Here is a 22,437-nt window from a genome sequence, read left to right as displayed (position 1 = left end):
TCTGACTGGTCTTTCCCCTCACCTGCCACCTGACCCAGCTGACCATGCAGAAGATCAGACCCACCACCTTGTACATGCAAAGGACGTGCTTTACTTCTGAGCTCCTCCCCACCCCACATGTTACATTCCTGCACCTGCCCTTTCCTCCTCCAAATACTTATTTTGCTTAAAAGCCCTAGAGAGGTGGCAGGTGATTCTTATACTTGCCACTTGACAATGCTCAGATGATCACTTTCTCCACAGAACTATGCACTACAGTCATTTTAAACATCCCCCAATTTCTTCTGTGGGCTTTCAAATGCATGTTGGGTTTAATCCACATTTCAGGAGGTTCATTTATTTGATAATACAGTTTGAATAGACTTTTCTTATTTCCCTTCAGAAAAGAGGAAAGATCTTTTTTCTAGGAAACATCTCTGAAAAGATTCTTTAATTATGAAGCATTAATCCATATTTGCTACCACCATCATCACCCCAGTGTCAGATTAGGAATTGTAAAAGAATTGCTAAGAAAGCACCAAGAGTAACGGCTTTACCTTCTGCCTACTTTCAAAGTGCTCCATTAGTTCATCCTGATGCTCATGCAAGTAACTTCTCTTTTTAAAGGGCATTAGTTGCCAATGAGGTCTTACGTTGGTTGGAGAGTGATTCTCCTAGGGAGATAAAGTAGCAGGATTTATGTGTGGGAGAGGGGGTGGGGGTGAATTTGTGTGAATAAGCAAATACATCTTTGCATTGCTGGGTTTTAAAATAACAATATAGCAACAAGATTTGCAGGATTCACCAGTGACATTGTCTCACTTGGTCACCAACCTGACCCACAGTAGGGGGCACACCCTCAATCTGATTTTTGCTTTGGTGTTGAGGTTAATGGTCTGGAAATAGGGAGGGTTTCGGTGACCCCATTGTCATGGACAGACCACTTCCAGTTGACGTTTGGGCTAACAGTACCAACTTTCCCCTGTGGGGACGGGAGACCTGTCAGGGTGGTCTGTCGTTGGAGACTTATGAACTCCAACGGATTCCTGAATGCTCTGGGGGATTTTCCAGCAGATACAACTAGTGATCCTGCCCAGATCCTGCCTTGCTATGGAACAGCAAGATGTGGAGGACCATAGATGCGGTTGCACTGTGGAGCTACATGTGATGAAACACACTAGGGTGCAGGTGACGGAAGTAACACTATGAAGATGACCAAACACATGCTAGAGCCCATACGGATACCTACTGAATGGCAAGAAGAGGGTCTTCTTCATTTCTTCCATCCATTGGCCAGTGAAGCTCTTCAGGGTGTCAACAAGTATATCAGAAGATGGAGCATGGGACACCTCTATGATTTGCTTCCTGGGCACTTTGAGGACAGAGTCATTTGTCTCCACAGAGAGTGAGATACTAAAACTGATGCAGCCCCAAATGAGCTGTCCAGTCCATTCCATTTGCATAGGTCAGGTGGCTTGAGAAAGTAAGTTTGCCATCTGTTCAAAATTTGCCAGAGAGTGGACTTTCGGTGCTTCCTGCCATAATGGAGGCAGCTCCCATGTTAGCAGAGACTGACAGCGGATCGCAAACAAGGATGAATGAGGGTAATTGTCCTTGCAAGCCCCCTCCAGGGTCGGGGGGGGGGTGAGCTCCACTCGCAGATCATCTGCTACCTGACTCTCGTCCTGACACGGAGACAGGATGCAGCAGGCACTGAGTGCAAAGCAATTTGCTTATTGGTAACCCTCCGACACAGCCATTATAGGCAGGGGTTCTTCTGTTTATTGGAAAGAAATTGGATCTAATTAACAGACGTGTACTGAACTAATGAGACAAGATAATCTGCTAAATGAATCAGCCACTGAGCAGCAACATTTTGATCTGGAGAGAAGAAGATTTTCTTCGTAATGAAGTGTGGTATGTTGGGGGAGGGGAGCCTTTACCCTTTCTTTTTATATACCATGTTTGCTGCTTTATTGATTCGGCAAACCTCCCCCTGAGAGTTAATGGAGTGATAAAAAGCAAGAGGAAATCACTGAGAACAAGATAATATTTATGGATTATTACAAAATATATGGAACCGTGAGATGATATTGATATGGTTAAAGCATCAAGCTCCTAATGAATCACAATGAGGGCTATGGCTTTTGAAGATCTACCATAGCTTTGCTGGGATGCCAGTTTGTTAGCTGCTGAATGTGGGATGAGAAAGATAAGCTGGAGAACTACCCGGGGCTATGGCGGGATGCCAGACCTTTTGTTAGGCTTTGACAAACAAGATGGCGTTTGACACGGAAAATTGCAACACTTGTGAGCAAAGAAGAGCACAGAGAGAAAAAGTGGAAGCAGAGAGCCGTATATGGATTACAACATGAAGAATGAAGAAATAAAGGGAAAATAAACATCTCACAAAGAAATTTGCAGGACATAAACTCCTCTTGCAGAAATAAAATTTATTAAATATGCAGTTACAAATGAAAGTCATGGAACTAGTGGTTGTAAAATAAAGGATCAAGATCAGAGCTGTTGTAATTGGAATAATCAAGACTATGGAAGCAGAAAGAAATAAGAACTTTGTACCCTTCAATCCAGCACATGGGAAGTCACCCAAAATTGTTTAATTTGTTATTTGCATAATTGGCTGTTTACAATTACAATTACAATTGCATTGTAATTTGGTATTGTGATAATGTGGCTATTTTGGATCATTGTACGAACTTAATTCATTCCAGAGGTCCGTTCTTAACCTGAAACAGTTCTTAACCTGAGGTACCACTTTAGCTAATGGGACCTCCCTCTGTCGCCACTCAATTTCTGTTCTCATCCTGAGGTAAAGTTCAAAGTGTTTGTAACCCGAAGTGTTTGTAACCTGAAGTGTTTGTAACCTGAGGTACCACTGTAATTAAAAATTAATAGAAGTTGTTATACAAAATTTGTCAGAGACTGCTAATGTTTGGTACCAGATCCAATCTCCAGAATCTCCAAATATTGCCAAGAAAAATCCCTGTCTGAAACTCTGGACAGCCACCATCAGTCACTGTAGACAATATTGCGCTTGGTGGATTTGGTTTAAGGCAGCTTCCAAAGTTCCTATGAGATGCTACACGTGATGCTTTCTATTTAAAAGAACAAGAAAGCAAACAGGGCAACCCTGTGCCTGCTTCCACTGAAGCAAGTTGTACTGGGGTCAGTACGATTTACTCCCATGTGGGCATCAGATGCTGCAGCCATATCCTCACAAGATGCTTTCAGATACCGATATTACTTGGGAGGTACATCAGTGCCTGTAAAAGGAATGAAAATACTGAGTGCAGTCAGAGTCAATCCATATTCGTTACTGTGAGTTATTATAAGCATCCAGTAAGGGAAACTAATCCATTTTGAGTTTCACAGTCTGTGTGTGTTTTGTCATTCAGAGCCCTGATTATATACTTTCCTGGTTTTGACAATAAATGTTCCCTTAGTGAACAGTCAAAGAAGCCTGTGATACCATAAATAAATTCATGTCTTTGGAAGTATTTATTGTGTATGGCAAACTAAGTAGCTGATTTAAATTCACAAAACTAGCAACCTGTTTTATTATTTCTCTCTCCACCCCCCACCCCAACTGCTCATCTCAGTGCATTGCAAAATTATTATTGCATCCTATGAAGGGAAACCCATTTTTAAATTTCTATTATTCAAGCCTATGTAGACTCTGCTGCAGGGACAGGCAACCATTCTCAGGCACATTCACCTCCATGCAACCCCACAAGGGCAACAGGCTTGTGGTGGGCATAAACTGCAGCAGTGCAAAGTTAAAACTATGGAACTCACTGCCACAAGAGGCGGTGATGGCCACCAATTCAGATGGCTTTATAAGAGGATTGGACAAATTAATGGAGAAGAGGGATCAGTCCATGCTAGGAGGCAGCAATGCTTCTGAATGGCAGTTGCTGAAAACCACAGGAGGGAGGGGGCTCTTGTGCCTGAATCCTGCTTGGCGGTTCCCTGTTGAAACATCTGGCTGGCCACTGTGAGAACAGGATGCTGGGCTAGATAGGCCATTGGCCTCATCCAGGAGTCTCTCCTTATGTTCCTGGTCCTGCAGCCAGCAGGTGGGCTTACCAAAATGGAAGGGCCCTCTAACTCAGCCGTCAGATGAAACGAGTGAATAGTAAGAGAACCCGTACAAGTAACGCTGACACAACCCCCCCAGTAGAATAATAGAAGCATAACCACCCAACCCCACCCCATTCACTATTCCCCCCTCTGCCCCCTTTCTCCTTTTTCCTACTTGTTTAAATCAATTCATGAACCAAGAACTTATACATTGACCACTAATAATGAAACATAAGTTGTAGATATTTTCCCACATTTATTATGCTATTTTTGTGATATACAAACGACATGAGAAAACTTGGTATACTTATTTGTATAACATTATTCTTGTTTATAAAACCCAATTAAAAAAAAAGCTCTTTTTCTTAGCAAGCTCCCAGTTCATTTCCTTCTTTGACTCTTCTCATTCTCACTCTTCTTAGCACTTCTGCCTATCATACCTTTCCCCCTCAGGGTGCCAAAATTCTTCATAAAATTTCATTAAGGCTTCATAATGCTCCATACAAGATAACCCAAGTTTATTTTTACAAAAACCTTTAGGATGAAAGACTCAATGTGCTGAGTCAAAGAGGAATAGCCCTTTCTCTGTGAGGAGGCCACAGATACGGAGATGCCAGGCTAATCAACATGCCTGCAAAGCCTCAGTCAAAGCCTTGCTGGGATCCTGCCTGCCTGCCCCACATCGCTGGCTGCGTATTGTCACTCCAATCTGACACTTGCAGGAGTTGGTCTCACAGTAAACCTTTGCTCATCTCCAGCCGCAGGAGAAATGTGGGTGTCTCAGCCGTGCCAAAGGGACTGGAACCTCGGGAAGATGGGAGAAGCCTTGGATTCAGCTGTGGAACACTGCGAGTGCTTGCATTCTTGTTAAATGTGCAGGGACTACCTCACCTGTTCTCCATGTGCTCACTTGTTTTTTCAAGGTACCCTCTAAAGTTACATGTATAATAACATTTTTTCAAGTTAAAATTATAACAACCATTTCACATTATTAAACATGAGTCATCATCTGTTGAATTATCTCTGACAAGACAAATAACGCCATTATCATTGATATTTTCCCTCCACAAATATGCTTTTAAAAGAACAAATAAGTTTAAATGAAATAACCTCTTTTTGACATTGATAAATAGGGAATAAACAAAGGGGGAGAAAGTCTTGGCTGTGTTTGCTATGTACTTCCTTTTTTATCGTAATCTCTACTATTATTTCCTTCTGCTGACCTGCCGTCTGAATGACCCCGAATAACATATCCCCATGGTTTTTGTGTTCCACAAAAGAGTAAATCAAAACGGGTGGACCTCTGATGGACAACCCAATTTGCCTGCTGCCTGAAATCAGTTCTTCAAACACCATGAGGCTTCCTATTATGCATTGCTATCTTCCTTTCTCTCTCTCACTCTCCTTGCTTTGCTCCACTAAGGTTGGTGGACAATTTCGTGGTATCTCTCCCTTTGCCCTTCTATAATGTGTTGAGTGCAGGTCAGGTGAAAGGAGAGATGGGATCCTGATCCAAGTAAGTCGCACAGGAAAAATCACATTTCCCAGGGCTCCTGATGTCTGTCTTTTCACCCTGTCAAGAGGAGACAGGAGCAATGAATAAACTGCCCAAGAACAGTCCATATATTTTGGCCTCAGTTCCTGAAAAAAAAACACAGCCCACATCTTGTCCCTGTTCACATTTTGTTGTCCTTCTTCAGGTGTAGCACCCTGCTTGTGGTTAACGCTTAGCTGGAATGAAATATTCAACGCAGCAATAGAGAAATTAAAATAATAATTTATTTGTCAGACAAATAAATGAGAGGCACAGTGGTATATGGTTACCAAGCTCTGGCCTGGCCTCCTGCCATTATGGCCAGCACTTATATTCCCTTAATCCAGCCCCCTTTGCTCCTCCTTGGGCTGCCTCTGTCCAATCAGCCTGGTTGGATTTCCTATTGGCTGATTGCTATAACCAATCCTAAAAGATACACCCATATCCTCCTGTCCTTATATGGAACACAAAGAGCTATATATTGTTACATCTATAAATGACAAATAAGTAGTAATATATCTTACATGTGTCTCAACAAGGAATCTTAATTACCAGCTCACCTCTTGCCCTCCTTGCCCTATTGCCTTCTAAAACAAATGGTTAATCTTAAATTTTTATCTTAAACATATGTCAAGGATCTTGAGTTTCACATCAACATTGAAAGATCTCCTTCATTTGAAGGTTTCTAAACAAATGCCTGACAACTATATATCAGGACTGCTTGGATGGCGTCTCCTGTCTGGCAGGGGGGCTAGGCTGGTGGCTGACTTAATTTCAGGATAAATACAACTCTTACAACTATATGAAATAAGAATCTAGCATTTCTTAAATCCTTTGCATAATTACATCTATGCCAATATACTTAATACACAACACAGGTAGCCTCTTAAAAGGAATAAGGCCTTTGTAAAGTAGAAAAAGGAACTCAGTAAAAAACAGCTTCAAAAGAAGCCTCTTCAGTCTACACCCCCCCCTCAGCCAGCTGCTTTCCCCATTAGCTCTTTCCAACATTTATTGCCCTTTAACTCTCTCAGTTTAAGAAAGAAACAGCTTTAGAAAAAGACTTCTCAAAATTGCTCTTTTTCTGCCAGCTAGATGCTTCTCCATTGCTCTTGGCCTTTTAACCTTAGGAAGAAGATCTGGCTCATTTTACTGGGAGGCACATTGGTATTATTTTACTATTTACTCATTCCTAATTATGTTTATCTCTGCTTTTTTATCTTCTGTAACATGTAGGGTCAATGTCCTCGCTCTTAGCCTGTAATTCCCTTTTTACGACTTTGAGAATTGTTTTCTGCTATAAATCAAGGGGCCCCTTGTCTAGGAGGAAAAACATTGCCAAGGTTCTCTAAGCAGCTGGTCTTCTGCCTGGCATGAAACTTTTGAAAATCTAAGCCCATTTAATTTAGGAACCTGATCAAGATATAAGCCAATATAAGCCTTGATTAAAAATGCAGTCTATATTCAGATGCCACATTCCCCCCTTTCAAGCTCAAGGACCTTCATCCCAAGTGTCCTTGATAGCTTGACCTTCATCATGTTCCTGAGGTAAAGCTCTGTATAGGGCCATGATATGAGGTAGAGTTTCATTTGAAACCATCTTGCTAATTGTACTTCTAAAACATGAGATGATACATGGCACCATACATAAAACCATTACCACTACTGTCAAGAAAAACAAGCAAGACAATAGTATCCCTTTGAGTCCTGTGACATTAGGTAACCAATTGGTGAGCCATCCCATATCCCATCCTTCCCATGTTTGTACTGGGACATGTGCTATACTCTCCATCTTTGTGGCCAACACACGGATTGCCTCACCATTATCAGAAATGTTAAAGCAACAGGCATTCCCTGTCAAGTTCAAGACTCCACATAGGCCTCCCTGCCTGGCAAGTACATAATCCATTCCCATTTTCAGCTGCAAAATGGCGGCTCTACTTTCATCCAACTGTTGTGCAATAAGTCTCAAACTCTGGGCCGTTGCATTGGTTACCAGTTCCACTACTGCTTGCAATCGAATTATTCTGTTTAGATTATAAATAGGATCCCGTGCCCCTTGTATGAGCTCACCAGGATTCCAGGAGGCAGGATCATAATAGGCTATAATGCGCTCTGGCGGCCAATCATCAGTACCGCTCCAACTTTGGGTACTTCCTCCTGCTATACGAGAAATATCAGCATTCCTTCGTGTTCGCTTGGCCGAACTAGTGGGCATAATCCACATTGGTGGTAATACCCATCCCAGGAAACAAGTCCCACTCCATTTGGAAGGGAGTTTCTTGTATGCCCATTCTCCACATATCCACCACAACCATCGGGTCTGAGGTTTTTGGTACGTGGAGTACAGAAGGCGAAATATCAAAAGAGGTAGAGAGTTCACAGTGCAGTATGTTAGATTGCCTTTTTCTGTCACAGTTATGTTCCATACCACTTTCCATGCATGAATAAAAGGAGGTGCACAGGGCAAGGTATTCCGAGTTCGATAGGTAGTACCGTGTGCCCAGGTATGACTATTCTTAATATAATCCCAAGTATAGTGACAATGAGAAGAGCCTATCATGGTAGAATCAGCTGCATCTGATGATTTATGTACACAGAATTCCCCTTGTACAGGTATAACTCGTAATGGTTTAGTTGAGTTCCATCCGGGGAAATTCTGTATTTCTGTTTGGTGTGGCATTTCGCTTACCATACCAATGGCATCTAATGGTATCGGTAATAAGGGCATACCTCCCTCTGAATCATCTGGCCCAAGAGAGCAAACAAGGCAATTGGTCCTATTTGCAACATTGGCTACCATTTCAGCTAAACCTACCCACATATTGTGGTCATGGCTGAATCCATATTTAGCAAATTTGGTCAGATTCAAGGACCCTTCCCCTTCCCAAGGGATCAGGATTAATAATAAAATCATGTTGATGTCTAGCATATGCATTCCTTCCACAAAAGATTACCTTATTGTGATAGCAAATAAATATTAGTCCCAATATAATTCCCCCAGTGACAGAAATGGGGAACCACCAAGAACAAAACATATATCCCGAGGATCCCCAATGAGTAATATCTCTGATAATTGTTCCACAAGGGGGCAGTCAATCAATTGTATAAGAGAATCTTCCCGTTCACAGTCGCTGGTTCAGACGCTCCTCAAGCTTCAGGCGTGCGCAGGTCAGCCAGCTTCCAGGTTGTGGCTGCAGCAGGCCGGTCGTCTAATGTTGCCCGTGACCTAGCCCGTTCCCGGTAGGGCTAGATACAGGGGTTTTTGGAGAGAGTCAGTTTTAAAGGATTAGAGGGGTCACCTTTGCACGTCCAACTGCCTTCGGACTTCTTCAAACGGGAGTGATGAATCCAGGGGGTCACCTCAGCTACCTTCACCGCTGTTGGAGTAGAGAGCAAGACGGTGTAAGGTCCACGCCACTTAGGTGCAAGTGGATCACGTTTCCACTCTTTCACCCATACGCTATCGCCAGCCTGGAACTGATGAATCGGCTCGGCAATGCTGCACGGCGTGCGCTCGAGGACCCACCTGTTAAGAGAAACAAAAACACGGGAGAGAGATTGCACTTGTCCCTGTGTCACATGGTCTCCTATTTGTTTAAGATCACCTGGAATATCCTGAACAAAGGAGGGCGGTCTCCCATACAGGAGCTCAAAAGGTGACAACTTAAGTCTTTTTGTGGGTGCGCACCGAACACGAAACAGTGTTATGGGTAACACATCTACCCATCCCAATCCCGTTTCCTGGGTTAATTTTGCCAATTGGGTTTTCAGAGTCCGATTCATTCTTTCAGTTTTCCCTGAACTCTGAGGCCTATAGGCTGCATGCAGTCTCCATTTCACTTGTAGGACTCAACATACTTCTTGTACTACTTGATCAATGAACGCTGGCCCATTATCACTTCCAATGCATCTAGGTAATCCAAACCTCGGGATCAATTCAGTGAGGAGTCTCTTAGTTACCTCTCGTGCCTTTTCAGTTCGGGTGGGAAAAGCTTCAACCCATCCGGTAAGAGTGTCTACAAACACAAGGAGATACTTGAATCCCTTAGAAGGGACCAGCTCTGTGAAGTCCACAATTAGGCTTTCCATGGGGACATATCCCACATGTTGGATTCCAGGAGGTTGTACCGGTCCCTGCCTGGGATTGTTTTTAGCACAAAGAACACATTTCTGTGAAATGCAAGTTGCTAATTGTGATAGGTTAATAATATACAACTTCCGACTGAGACTCTCTCTGGTTGCAGTACCACCAAGGTGAGTAGATTCATGATAATTTCTTACAATTGTGCCTGCTAGATGATGAGGTACATAAATCCTATTGTCCGGCAGGATCATCCAACCGTCCTTCACAACTGCTCCTTCCTGTTCAGCCCACTTCCTCTCTTCTGGGGTATAGTGAGGTTTAACTTCTTCTGGAACTACCTCTGGTATGAGGGCTGCTATAAATCCTCCCACAGGCTTTTGGGCTGCCTCTCGGGCTGCTTTGTCAGCAGCATGATTTCCTCTGGTTATTGGATCCCTTCCTCGTCCATGACCTTTGCAGTGCATTACAGCAATCTGTTCTGGAGCCCATACTGCTTCTAACAGGATTTCTACTTCAGGTCCATATTTCAAGGCCTTCCCGTGGGCTCCTATTAGACCTCTTTCTTTCCATAGAGCTCCATGTGCATGCAGGGTTAAGAAGGCATATTTAGAATCAGTATAGATGTTTGCCTTACATCCGGCTGCCAATTGCAGAGCTCTAGTTAAACCTATAAGTTCAGCTTTTTGTGCTGAGGTGCCAGCAGGCAAAGCTTCAGCTTCCACAACTTCCTCATTGGTGACCACAGCATATCCTGCTCGTCTGGCACCTTCATGCAGGTAACTGCTACCATCAGTATAATATACAACATCTGGATTTTTCAATGGTTCATCTTTCAGATCGGGTCTACTGGAATAAACTTCATCCATTACTTGGAGACAATCATGTGATTCCTCATCATCTACCTCTGGTAGGGGCAGCAAAGTCGCTGGATTGAGCATATTCACTACTCGTAGATGAATCCTGGGATTTTCACACAATAGGCCTTGGTACCTAGCCATCCTTGGGTTCGTTAGCCAATAACTACCCTTATATTCCATGAGTGTCAGAACAGCATGAGGTACATTCACATACATCGTTTGGCCGAAGGTAAATTTATCAGCTTCTTTGACAAGGCTTGCAGTGGCCGCTACTGCCCTTAGGCATGGAGGCCATCCTTTTGCTACTGAGTCCAATTGTTTTGACAAATAAGCTACTGGACGGTTCCAACTTCCTAATCTCTGGGTCAGGACTGCCGCTGCAATCCCATTCTGTTCATGTACATACAGCTGAAAGGGTTTTTCCGAATTAGGCAGTCCAAGGGCTGGGGCCTCCATAAGTCATTGTTTGATAACTAAAAAGGCTTGTTGCTGCTCAGGTCCCCATATGAATGGGTCCTTTTCTGCACCTCGAGTGCTTTCATGTAAGGGCTTGGCCAGACTGCTGAAATCAGGTATCCATAGTCTACAAAACCCTGCTGTTCCCAGGAATCCTCTAAGTTGTTTCCTTGTGGTAGGTTCCTTGATAAGGCAAATAGCTTCTTTCCTCTCTGGTCTCAATGCTCGTTGTTGGTGTGAGATGTCAAAGCCCAAATATTTGACCTTTTCTAAACATAACTGTGCCTTTTTCTGGGAAACTCGGTAGCCAGCTTGCCAGAGCAAGTGGAGCAGTTCCTCTGTCCCTTCTTTACAGGTATCAAAATCCTTTGCTGCTAGTATAAGGTCATCTACATATTGCAGAACCACCTTTTCTCCAGGTATTGAGGGGTAACTTGTTAGATCCTTCGCCAAGGCAGTGCCAAATAAAGTTGGGGAATTTTTGAATCCCTGGGGCAATCTTGTCCAGGTTAGCTGGCCTTTTGTTCCTGTTAAAGGGTCTTCCCACTGGAAGGCAAATATAGGTTGGCTCTGTGGTGCCAGCCGGCAACAGAAGAATGCATCTTTCAAGTCCAATACAGTAAAAAATGTTGCTTCTGGTGGGATCAAACTCAGCAGGGTATATGGGTTTGGTACATTTGGGTGCAAGGTCTCGATAGCCTGGTTTACGAGCCTCAAGTCCTGCACTGGCCTGTATTCATCTGTCCCAGGTTTTCGAACAGGCAAAAGGGGTGTGTTCCATTCTGATTGGCAGGGCTTAAGCAGACCATATTTTAATAGGCGGTCCAAATGTTTCTGGATGCCCTCTGCTGCTCGCCGGGGTAAAGGATATTGCTTTACAGATACAGGGGTAGCCATAGGTTTTAAGGTTACTACAATTGGAGCTATATTCTTGGCCATTCCTGGTGGGCTATTTTCGGCCCATACTCCTGGTGGCACCTGTAGGGTTCGGAGGAGCTTGTTTAATTCTGTATCCAATGTGGGTTGGACTTGCAAAGCTGACATTAGGCGCCATGATTGTTCCTTAGGTACTGAGAGGGTAATTATTCCTGCTGCCTTTGATGGCAGTTTCATTTCTGGACCTCGAGGAGTGAAGGTGATTTGGGCCTGCAGTTTGGACAGCATATCTCTACCTAAGAGAGGTATTGGACACTCAGGTATATACAAAAACTGATGGGTTAAACGATGTCCCCCAATCTGGCATTCCAAAGGTTGGAGGAAAGACCTCTTGGCTGACTGACCAGTGGCACTTTTAATGACTACACTTTTGGATGCCTTTTTCTGCAATAGTTCTGGGAGTACTGAGTATTCAGCCCCAGTATCAATCATAAAGTCTATTAAATGGCTCCCTAATTGAATCGTGACCGTGGGCTCCTGGAAGCCTAACTTTATGGAGTCCGGTCGTTCCTAGTCTTGGGTAAAATCCTCCTCTGCCAGTCCAATGAAATTGTCTCTACTCTGTCCTTGTCCAGGTCTCTGATATCTTCCATTTCGGATCATTCCCCGTCCCCGTCCCTGGTTTCTTGGGCCGGAGCCTGGGCCTGGGCGTACTTCTTCCAACCTCAGGGGTTCAGGACACTCCCGCTTCCAATGACCCTCCTTCTTGCAATTCGCACATTGATTCCTTCCCAGTGGTGGATTCCTTCCCCGCCCTCTTCCTCCATTTAAGGGGCGGTAGTCTTGCTTCACTGCTGTGGCTAGCATTACCATCTTTTCCTTCTGCCACTTCTTCTTCTCTTGTTTCTCAGCCTCATCCCTATTCCGATAAACTCGGCGTGCAATGGCCATAATTTGGCTCATCAGCATCCCTTCCCATCCTTCTGATTTCTGAATTTTCTTACGAATGTCAGAAGCGCACTGGGCCACAAATGTAGCAGTAATCATTCTGCTGTTTTCAGGGGCTTCAGGGTCAAAAGGAGTCCATATACGATAGGCTTCCTGCAGCCTCTCTAAAAAGTCTCCCGGACTCTCATTTGGTTTCTGTTCTACTTCTGAGACTTTAGACATATTAGTGGGCTTCTGGCATGCCCTGCGAATACCTTGCACAAGTGTCTGGCGGTAGGTGGTAAGTCTGGCCAGATGAATTGCATTGTTTGGATCCCAATTAGGATCTTCCAAGGGAAAGTTATCTTGGAGATGACGGTCAATATTAAAAATATTTCCCACTCTGGCCTGCTCACGCAAATATATCTGTGCCTTTTCGATTATGTCTCTCCTTTCCTCAGTGGTGAACAGAGTATTCAGGAGCTGGCGGCAATCTGTCCAAGTAGGACTATGAGTATTTATTATTGAAGTCACCAAGTCCATCATAGCCTGAGGTTTTTCTGCGAAAGATGGGGTGTGTGTTTTCCAATTCATCAGATCTGTAGTCGTGAATGGAATATATTGCAGGGTCGAAGTTCGAGGTGGCCGTGGTCCAGGTAGCCCGTTAACCAGCACAGGCTCCTCAAGTGCATCAAATACTCTTCTGAGAGGGGCTACTACGTGATCTTTCTCTTCGCTTTGCTCTAGGGGCCTCAAATCATAGGGGATGGTATTTGTCCCAAGGCGTTCTTTTAGCAGCTTTATACGCCTGGCTGTATTGCTTGCTGACCGATTAAGGTCTCCCTGTAACTTCTGTAATAATTCTCTAGGACTTAGATGTACAGGGGTTTGGGGTAGGCAATCAGTTGTTCCACTAAAAGAGACTGTAGATGGAGTTCTACTGGGACTCACAGATGGAATAACCACTTCTGCTTGGGCTTCATTATAGGACTCCAATGCCTCCTGAAGATATTTATCATAATCTATCAAGGAATCAAGTTCTGTGACTCTACCCCCATTATTCGTTCCACTTTCTTGCCTTGGGGTTACAACTGGTGGAGGGTTTGGATTAGGCTCCCTTCGATGTGGAGCATAGGGTGGAGGTGGAAGCACCTCTTCCTCTGGTCCCTCAAAAATGGGTTTGAGTTTATTTGGCAAGATTCCTTTCCTAGCTTCGGCTTTTACAGCCAATAATTTGCATCGTTGGACTTTGCATTCCCTTATCCATGGAGGATTTTTATTTAATGTGCTCAGCCAGGAATCTATATATGAAAATTGTTCTGGGCACCCTCCAGTTTCTTTGGTGATGTTAGACCAAAGTTTGCTTACTAAATTTATATCAAAAGTTCCCTGAGATGGCCATCCAGTATTTTGTTTTGGCCATTCTAGTTCACATAACGTTCTCAAGCGCTCTGGCGTCATTTTGACTCCATATGCCCCTGAGAAGGCTTTCTTAAAATTATTTAACATACATTCAAGAGGTGTATTTCCCCCCTTTGAACCCCCAACTCCCATTGTATGGCCCTGTGAAGTATCCACTCAGTCACTCACACACACGCTTCGTGGGTTTCCTTGCCTAGTGAAGTCGCCTTACTAGGAACCGAAGTACTGCCCACTCCACACTCAGGTCAGCTACAGATTGCTCTGTACTTTCTCACACATACAATGCGCAAGATACTTCACCACACTCTACCTCCCATTCTTCCCTTTTCCCCCACCAGACCACCATCTGATATACCCAACCACCTAGCGTACTCAGTTCCCCTTTACTGAGACGCAGAAGTTTGATCAAGACTTCTCTTCCTCCCAATTAATTGGAGGGCCAAAAATCCCTTTGTGCACTTACCCTTGGTTGGTTCCGTTTCCCCCCGGTCCGTCGCTGCCAGTGAGCAGGGTATCAGACAGACGAGACTTCTGCGTTCCCCCTGGAAAAATTTACCAGTGCGCGCTGGGTAAGCAGTTTAGAGATCCTCTCTCTTGTACCCTGCCCAGTAGGGCGAAGGGGCTGCGTTCCAGCAGACCACTTATCCGAGTCACAGGCGCACCATAAAATGTAGCACCCTGCTTGTGGTTAACGCTTAGCTGGAATGAAATATTCAACGCAGCAATAGAGAAATTAAAATAATAATTTATTTGTCAGACAAATAAATGAGAGGCACAGTGGTATATGGTTACCAAGCTCTGGCCTGGCCTCCTGCCATTATGGCCAGCACTTATATTCCCTTAATCCAGCCCCCTTTGCTCCTCCTTGGGCTGCCTCTGTCCAATCAGCCTGGTTGGATTTCCTATTGGCTGATTGCTATAACCAATCCTAAAAGATACACCCATATCCTCCTGTCCTTATATGGAACACAAAGAGCTATATATTGTTACATCTATAAATGACAAATAAGTAGTAATATATCTTACATGTGTCTCAACAAGGAATCTTAATTACCAGCTCACCTCTTGCCCTCCTTGCCCTATTGCCTTCTAAAACAAATGGTTAATCTTAAATTTTTATCTTAAACATATGTCAAGGATCTTGAGTTTCACATCAACATTGAAAGATCTCCTTCATTTGAAGGTTTCTAAACAAATGCCTGACAACTATATATCAGGACTGCTTGGATGGCGTCTCCTGTCTGGCAGGGGGGCTAGGCTGGTGGCTGACTTAATTTCAGGATAAATACAACTCTTACAACTATATGAAATAAGAATCTAGCATTTCTTAAATCCTTTGCATAATTACATCTATGCCAATATACTTAATACACAACACAGGTAGCCTCTTAAAAGGAATAAGGCCTTTGTAAAGTAGAAAAAGGAACTCAGTAAAAAACAGCTTCAAAAGAAGCCTCTTCAGTCTACACCCCCCCCTCAGCCAGCTGCTTTCCCCATTAGCTCTTTCCAACATTTATTGCCCTTTAACTCTCTCAGTTTAAGAAAGAAACAGCTTTAGAAAAAGACTTCTCAAAATTGCTCTTTTTCTGCCAGCTAGATGCTTCTCCATTGCTCTTGGCCTTTTAACCTTAGGAAGAAGATCTGGCTCATTTTACTGGGAGGCACATTGGTATTATTTTACTATTTACTCATTCCTAATTATGTTTATCTCTGCTTTTTTATCTTCTGTAACATGTAGGGTCAATGTCCTCGCTCTTAGCCTGTAATTCCCTTTTTACGACTTTGAGAATTGTTTTCTGCTATAAATCAAGGGGCCCCTTGTCTAGGAGGAAAAACATTGCCAAGGTTCTCTAAGCAGCTGGTCTTCTGCCTGGCATGAAACTTTTGAAAATCTAAGCCCATTTAATTTAGGAACCTGATCAAGATATAAGCCAATATAAGCCTTGATTAAAAATGCAGTCTATATTCAGATGCCACACAGGGTTCCACTTCCTCTGTCAGTGGGGAGTGAATGCCTTGATATTCTTCTGAATGAATATACATGCACACACTTGAATGCCCCTGCCCTATTCAGAAAGCAGACTGAGGGAGACCTGCCTTGCCCCTTCTTGAACAATTTACTGGAAGGTGGGAAAATTTGCTTTTAGAGTGGAGTGAGGAACTAGATCCAGCAGGTGGGCTGGATTCTTATCCCCCTGCCTCCATGAGCAAAGCATAGCAGGTAGGTGGAGCGATGGCATCAGGTGACCTATTGCTGTCCAGGTCGCAGGGTTGCCATATTTGGAAGAGCAAAAAAAGAGGACACATTTGGCGATCTCTATGATGACTCTCATCATGAAAAAGAGGACATATCCTGGAAAAGGAGAACATATGGCAACCCTACCAGGTGGTTTGACATCAAAGTGCCCAGGCAAAGATGCAGCACTGTGCCTGGGGCTTTGCAGATGCCACACATCTACTGATCCTCAGGGCCTGAGAAGCTCATGCTGGGCCTGCCGTGTAGAGATGTTGCCCCGCCTGAAGCCATGTATCATATAGGGTAGGCGGGCATGACTTGGCCAAAATAAGCCTCTACGAATGAACAGGAAGAGGGGGAGAGCCAAGTTTGGCCTGCAGGTCAGCGGCTCTCCCTTCCCCACCCCCGCCTTCATCTTTGGTTTGTTTTCTTGATCAATTTGGAACCACTGCTACTGCTGGTGTGGAGTTATTTTGTGTGGTTTTTTGTGCTTTAATGTTTTTGCAGCTAATGTTTTAAATGGTTAAATTATAGATTGTATTTGTGGCTAGATGACTTGGGGCTTGCTCTCTCCCCCCCCCCCCCAATACTTTCTCTCTCTTTCAGAAATGTAATATGTGGAACAAAGCTCATCCCCTCATCAGAATATGCCCCCCATTTATTTATTTTTTGCCCTAGCCTGCCCGTATCGCTGTACCGTACTGCATGTGTGTGGAACGTCATGCATTTCAGCTCTGAGTAGCAAAACACAGACAAATTCACAAATTCAGAGAGGTAAGATTAAAGAAAGCGAACAAATATGTTAATGAAGTGAGGGGTTGTTGAGAAATTTTTTAAAAAAAGGGATGCAGAAAAGGGAGGCATGGGGAAGTCGGCGAAACAAGCTTAAGAAAAGGAGGTTATGAAATTATACGTGTTTATATGTTTTTTTTTGTTTGTTTGTTGATGTATTGTGAAGTGTATTGTGTTTATTTTATGTTGGAAAATCAATAAAAAAATTACAATAAAAAAACAAACAAAAACAAATTCACAAATTCATGTGCAGGCGTGTGTGTGTGCATGTGTGATCAGTTCCAGAAGGGACATCTGGTTAGGCTTCAATGGAGTGTAATGGATTGCTCTAAGTCATTTCAGAATGGGGGGGGGGACTATGTCAAAATTGGGCCCCCATCCTGTATTTTGCCACAGCAAAGGTGGGAACTCTACTTTCTTCTTCATGAACATCAAACTTGTTCTACTAGCAAAACCACTGTTTTTCACTTCCGTATATTATCTGCTGAAATTTGCTGTTTCTTCCCATCAGACAAAATAAAGGCAGGAGGAGGGGTGGTAGATATGGAAAATAACACCATCTTTTCTTTTCTTTTCTTTTCTTTTGAGCCAAAACTTACTGGTAAATACATTCATAAATTAATAGTCTGTGATTTTTCTCAGATTATGGTATTCTACAGGCAAAGTGGGTGGTGAAAGTAAGTGGAGCATACTATGCAGATATGTTTAGAATCATAGAATCATAGAATCATAGAGCTGGAATAGACCACAAGGGCCATCGAGTCCAACCCCCTGCCAAGCAGGAAACACCATCAGAGCACTCCTGACATATGGTTGTCAAGCCTCTGCTTAAAGACCTCCAAAGAAGGAGACTCCACCACACTCCTTGGCAGCAAATTCCACTGTCAAACAGCTCTTGCTGTCAGGAAGTTCTTCCTAATGTTTAGGTGGAATCTTCTTTCTTGTAGTTTGGATCCATTGCTCCGTGTCCGCTTCTCTGGAGCAGCAGAAAACAACCTTTCTCATTACCCATTTTCTCATTTACCCATTATTTAACCTTTCTCATTTACCCATTATTTAAGTCAGACTTTTTGTTTAAGTGAGGTTAGTACTATGGGCACAATGTGGGCACACACTTTAATGGAACGTAAAACTTTCCTGTAAAAGAACCAGTTATAATATTGCATGGCTTTCAGGGTGGTTACAGGGTGAATTTCATATTGGATGCTTTACTCCCCATTAAAACTCCCTCTAAAAACTTGAGGTGGCATATTATGCTGTTGGGTTATTACATTCAGATTCAGCTTTGATTAATTGGGTAACTTGAAGCAGAGGCCTTGGGCAACAGTAGCTAGATGGTGAAAACACAAAGATTATGAACATTGAAGACCAGAGTGAGGTCTTTCATTGAGAAATCTGTGGTAACTCAATGAAAGTTAGGTGTTGACAGACTGGGACTCTCTGTCAAGCTTCTGCAGTATACTTGAGTCTGCTCTTACATGTGAATGCTTGTATTTTTTGTACTTCTGGTTTTCCCATCACAAAAGTATGTTTGCTTAGAAGTGTTTAGGAGTTTAGGATGAGGACAACTTTGCACCTCTCAGGTCTTGAGACACCCAAGATTGAACCTACCCAGGTGGCAGCTGAGGGATGGTCAGTCCTGGCAGTAGCAACACTGGCGGCTCTCACCCTGGCATGGAGAAGGATGATGTAATGGAGGCTCCCCTCCCCCCAGAGGTATCATCCTGTGGCCCTGAGAACACCAGCTCTGGGGGAAACCAGAGGACTCCTGATGCCAAGAGGAACACTTTCTCTGCCACTACAAGTGCTAGTGCAACAGCAAGAGGAGGTCCCCCTGAGACCATTGGGCATGGCATCGACATTGAACAGGGCATTTACTGATCCTGCCCCTCCTTCCTTTGCCCATCCTCGATGTCGCCTGGTTGTTCAGGTTGGCAGATTCAGAGATCATTCAAGCAGACTTAAGCTGGCGCATGATGCTACAAGAACTTCATCTGCTACAAGAACCTTTTTTCTTTCTTTTCCCCCCTACCCCCTTCCTTTGCCATTTGTTTTAGTTCTTTATAGTCCATTGTTTCATGATTATATTTAAGTTTTGCTTGCTTACTGTTAGATGTTTGATTGTTGTTCTCCCGCTATTTAGGTGTTTTTTCTTCCCTGAATGTATGTTATATGGTAGTTCTATTAGCTGTGGAATGTTTTGTGGTTTATTTTTTAATTTAATTAATTGGTTTGTCTAACATTATAATATTAGGCTGACAAAGAATATAATAGTTTCATATAATCAGAGAGGTAGCTGATGTTTAGCTGGTTTGTTCTACTCGACTAATTACAGTTATTGAGTTGTTGATACTATAAGCAGAATAACTAGGCTGGGGAAGAATAACATCAATTGCCATCAATGGAGGCTAGTATGAGGCTTGGGATTGCTACTGTGGAGGGGCGAGGGAGGTATGGTGGTGGGGGCAGATGTTATAGGCGAAGGGGATTGAGATACGGATATGCTCATACCCCTTCCAATCTGCGCCCCATCCCAAGGGACAAGGGTAGGGTGAGCAAGGATTACTCACGTCCGTCACTGGTGCTGTGCAATGCCAGGTCTATAGGCAACAAAACTGCCGCCCTGCGAGATTTCTTTACCTCTCAGGGGGTCGACCTGGCTTGTGTGACGGAGACCTGGGTGCACGAAGGGGAAACAGTTACCTTACGAGAGATGGTCGTCCACCAGTCCTGGACTGTGGGCCTGGGGGAAGGGGTGGCATTATTAATCCAGGAAGATTGTTCTTTCAGGGCTCTACCATCGCCATCGATCCCCGGCATTGAATGTGTTGGCCTGGTGTGGGGTTCTGAGGAGAGCTTGGCTGTCTGGCTGGTGTATCAGCCACCTAGCGCACCAGCAGCCACCCAGTCAGGCCTACTGGAGGCGGTGGCTGGCTGGGCCTTGAAGTTCCCTAACCTATTGGTATTGGGGGACTTCAACATCCATGCTGATGCCACTCCTCCCTCACAGGCTCTGGACCTGGTGTCTTCCATGGTGACACTAGGGCTCTCCCAGCTTGTTTCGGGCCCCACACATCAAGCAGGCCACACGCTGGATTTGATCTTTGGCGTAGGTATAGATGTGATCATGTCTCCTTCGATGAAGGTGCCATGGTCTAATCACTATGCTCTGAAAGCCAGGATTGACATTCCACCCCCACCCTGCTTAGGTGGTGAGCCGATTTGGGCTCGCCCGCAGAGGCTGATGGACCCTGAGAGATTCCATCAAGCCTTGCGGGACCTTGCTCCCCCTGGCGACTCATTGACTGAGCTTGTTGAGGGCTGGAATACCCAGCTCCTGGCAGCCATCAATGAGATTGCACCTAAGCGCCCTCTGCGACCCTGCAGAAACCGGGCTCCCTGGTTTACCGAGGAGCTCCGGAAAATGAAGCGGGACCTCAGGTGGCTAGAGCGAGTATGGCAGGGTGCCCACAACAGAGGGGCAACTCCCATCTCTTGCAGGGGCACAATTAGTGCCAGCACCGTCTGTTAAGAGTTTGGGTGTAATCTTCGACACCTCCCTTTTCATGGAGACACAGATTGCAGCTATAACAAAGGCGGCATTTTTTCATCTCCACCAAGCTAAGCAGTTGGCTCCTTTCCTCTCTCACCCTGACCTAGTCACTGTGATCCACGCAATGGTCACCTCCAGACTGGATTATTGTAACTCGCTCTATGTGGGGCTGCCCTTGAAACTGACCCAGAAACTCCAGCGGGTGCAGAATGCCGTGGCGAGACTCCTTACAGGGTCTTCACTGCAGGATCACATTCACCCAGTTCTATACCAGCTGCACTGGCTCCCGATGGAGTACAGGATCAGGTTTAAGGTGCTGGTTTTAACCTTTAAAGCCCTATACGGCCTAGGACCCTCGTACCTACGGGACCTCCTCTCCTGGTATGTCCCACAGAGGACCTTACGGTCTTCAAATAAAAACATCCTGAAGGTCCCAAGCCACAGAGAGGATTAGGCTGGCCTCAACCAGAGCCAGGGCTTTTTCGGCCGTCGCCCCGATCTGGTGGAACGCTATGTCACAAGAGACTAGGGCCCTGCAGGACTTGACATCTTTCCGCAGGGCCCGCAAGACAAAGCTGTTCCACCTGGCCTTTGGCCAGGGCACGGCCTGACCCCCTCCTTTGGCAATCCTCACAGAACTCTAGCCCAATGTTTGCCATTAATCTGATTTGAATTGATTTTATAATGAAATGATTTTAGAATGTTGAAGGAATGGGTTTCTGTGCAGTCAGTCTGAAATGGGACCCAAAATCCACATTTTTCCTTCTCCAAGGGAGCATTTCTAAAATGCTTTAACTTGAGCTCTTGAGCTAATGCAAAAACAGAAACCCAGCTGTATAAACAAGTGCTCAAAGCCCTCTCCTTTATCAGTCTGTGACGGCAATGGATGGCCTTGCCAGTTCCGAGTGGAGCAGGGATGGCACATCTGGGTCTTATCTTACACACTGCCGCACAGACCTTGTCAGGTCTGACAAGAGACCCGGGAATGGCGCCAGGAGTGCTCTTAGAGTTGGTGACCTTCCTGCCCCAAGATAAGAGTATAGGAACAGGAACAGGAACAACCTTTTATGGTCAAGAGTACCGGAACAGGAATATCTGTTTATGGACATGGATGTCAACTTACGTGTATAAGCTGACGTGGTTGGATTCCTGGGGAAGGGGGGAGAGGGTGCCTGGAGGATATATATACTGCATGAAATTTCTCATTTCTTTGGACTTGCTGTGGACTGACCACGCAATTGCCTTCTGCTATCCGGAGAGCAGAATAAACTCTTTCTCTGAACCAAACCTCGGTGTCATTTGACTTCCTTCCTCCCGTCTGAGAGCAACGCTCACCCAACCAATCGGTAAAGTCCAATAAGGCTACATTTCAATGTTGTTAGCTGCTCTGAGCCCGGTTTCAGCTGGGGATGGCGGGATATATATATATAAAATTATTAGTATTTATTAAGTGGGGAAATGGTAGTGAGAGCTGTCTGGTGTTGAATTCAGTTGGTTTCAAATATATAATTGAATTTGGTGCTCAACTTGTATTGGAGGTAGGATTCTGAAATTCTGAATCCATTGACATTGCTGGAATGAACTGTATCTGAGGCAATTATCATGCTATAAACAACC

General features: G+C 44.4%; 1 protein-coding gene across 1 annotated transcript; it reads right to left on the bottom strand.

Moving 5' to 3' along the window:
* Positions 1–5,837: 5,837 nt before the first annotated feature.
* LOC144325437 (syncytin-2-like) lies at positions 5,838–16,213 on the bottom strand. Its single transcript, XM_077918590.1, has 2 exons — positions 14,703–16,213; positions 5,838–9,143 (listed from the first exon to the last, which is right to left on the bottom strand). Exon 2 carries the CDS (start codon positions 8,550–8,552, stop codon positions 7,107–7,109), a length of 1,446 nt encoding a protein of 481 aa, XP_077774716.1. The 5' UTR covers positions 8,553–9,143; positions 14,703–16,213; the 3' UTR covers positions 5,838–7,106.
* Between the last annotated feature and the right edge of the window lie 6,224 nt (positions 16,214–22,437).

The sequence above is a fragment of the Podarcis muralis genome, chromosome 14 (genome assembly GCF_964188315.1).
Source record: "Podarcis muralis chromosome 14, rPodMur119.hap1.1, whole genome shotgun sequence".
Lineage (NCBI taxonomy): Eukaryota > Metazoa > Chordata > Lepidosauria > Squamata > Lacertidae > Podarcis > Podarcis muralis.
The sequence above is the reverse complement of the archived record's forward strand: the minus strand, read 5'-3'. Positions and strand labels throughout refer to the sequence as shown.

Bases quoted from the DNA above. Each gene is read 5' to 3' on its own strand.
- LOC144325437 (XM_077918590.1), bottom strand. From the start codon at position 8,552: ATGCATATGCTAGACATCAACATGATTTTATTATTAATCCTGATCCCT.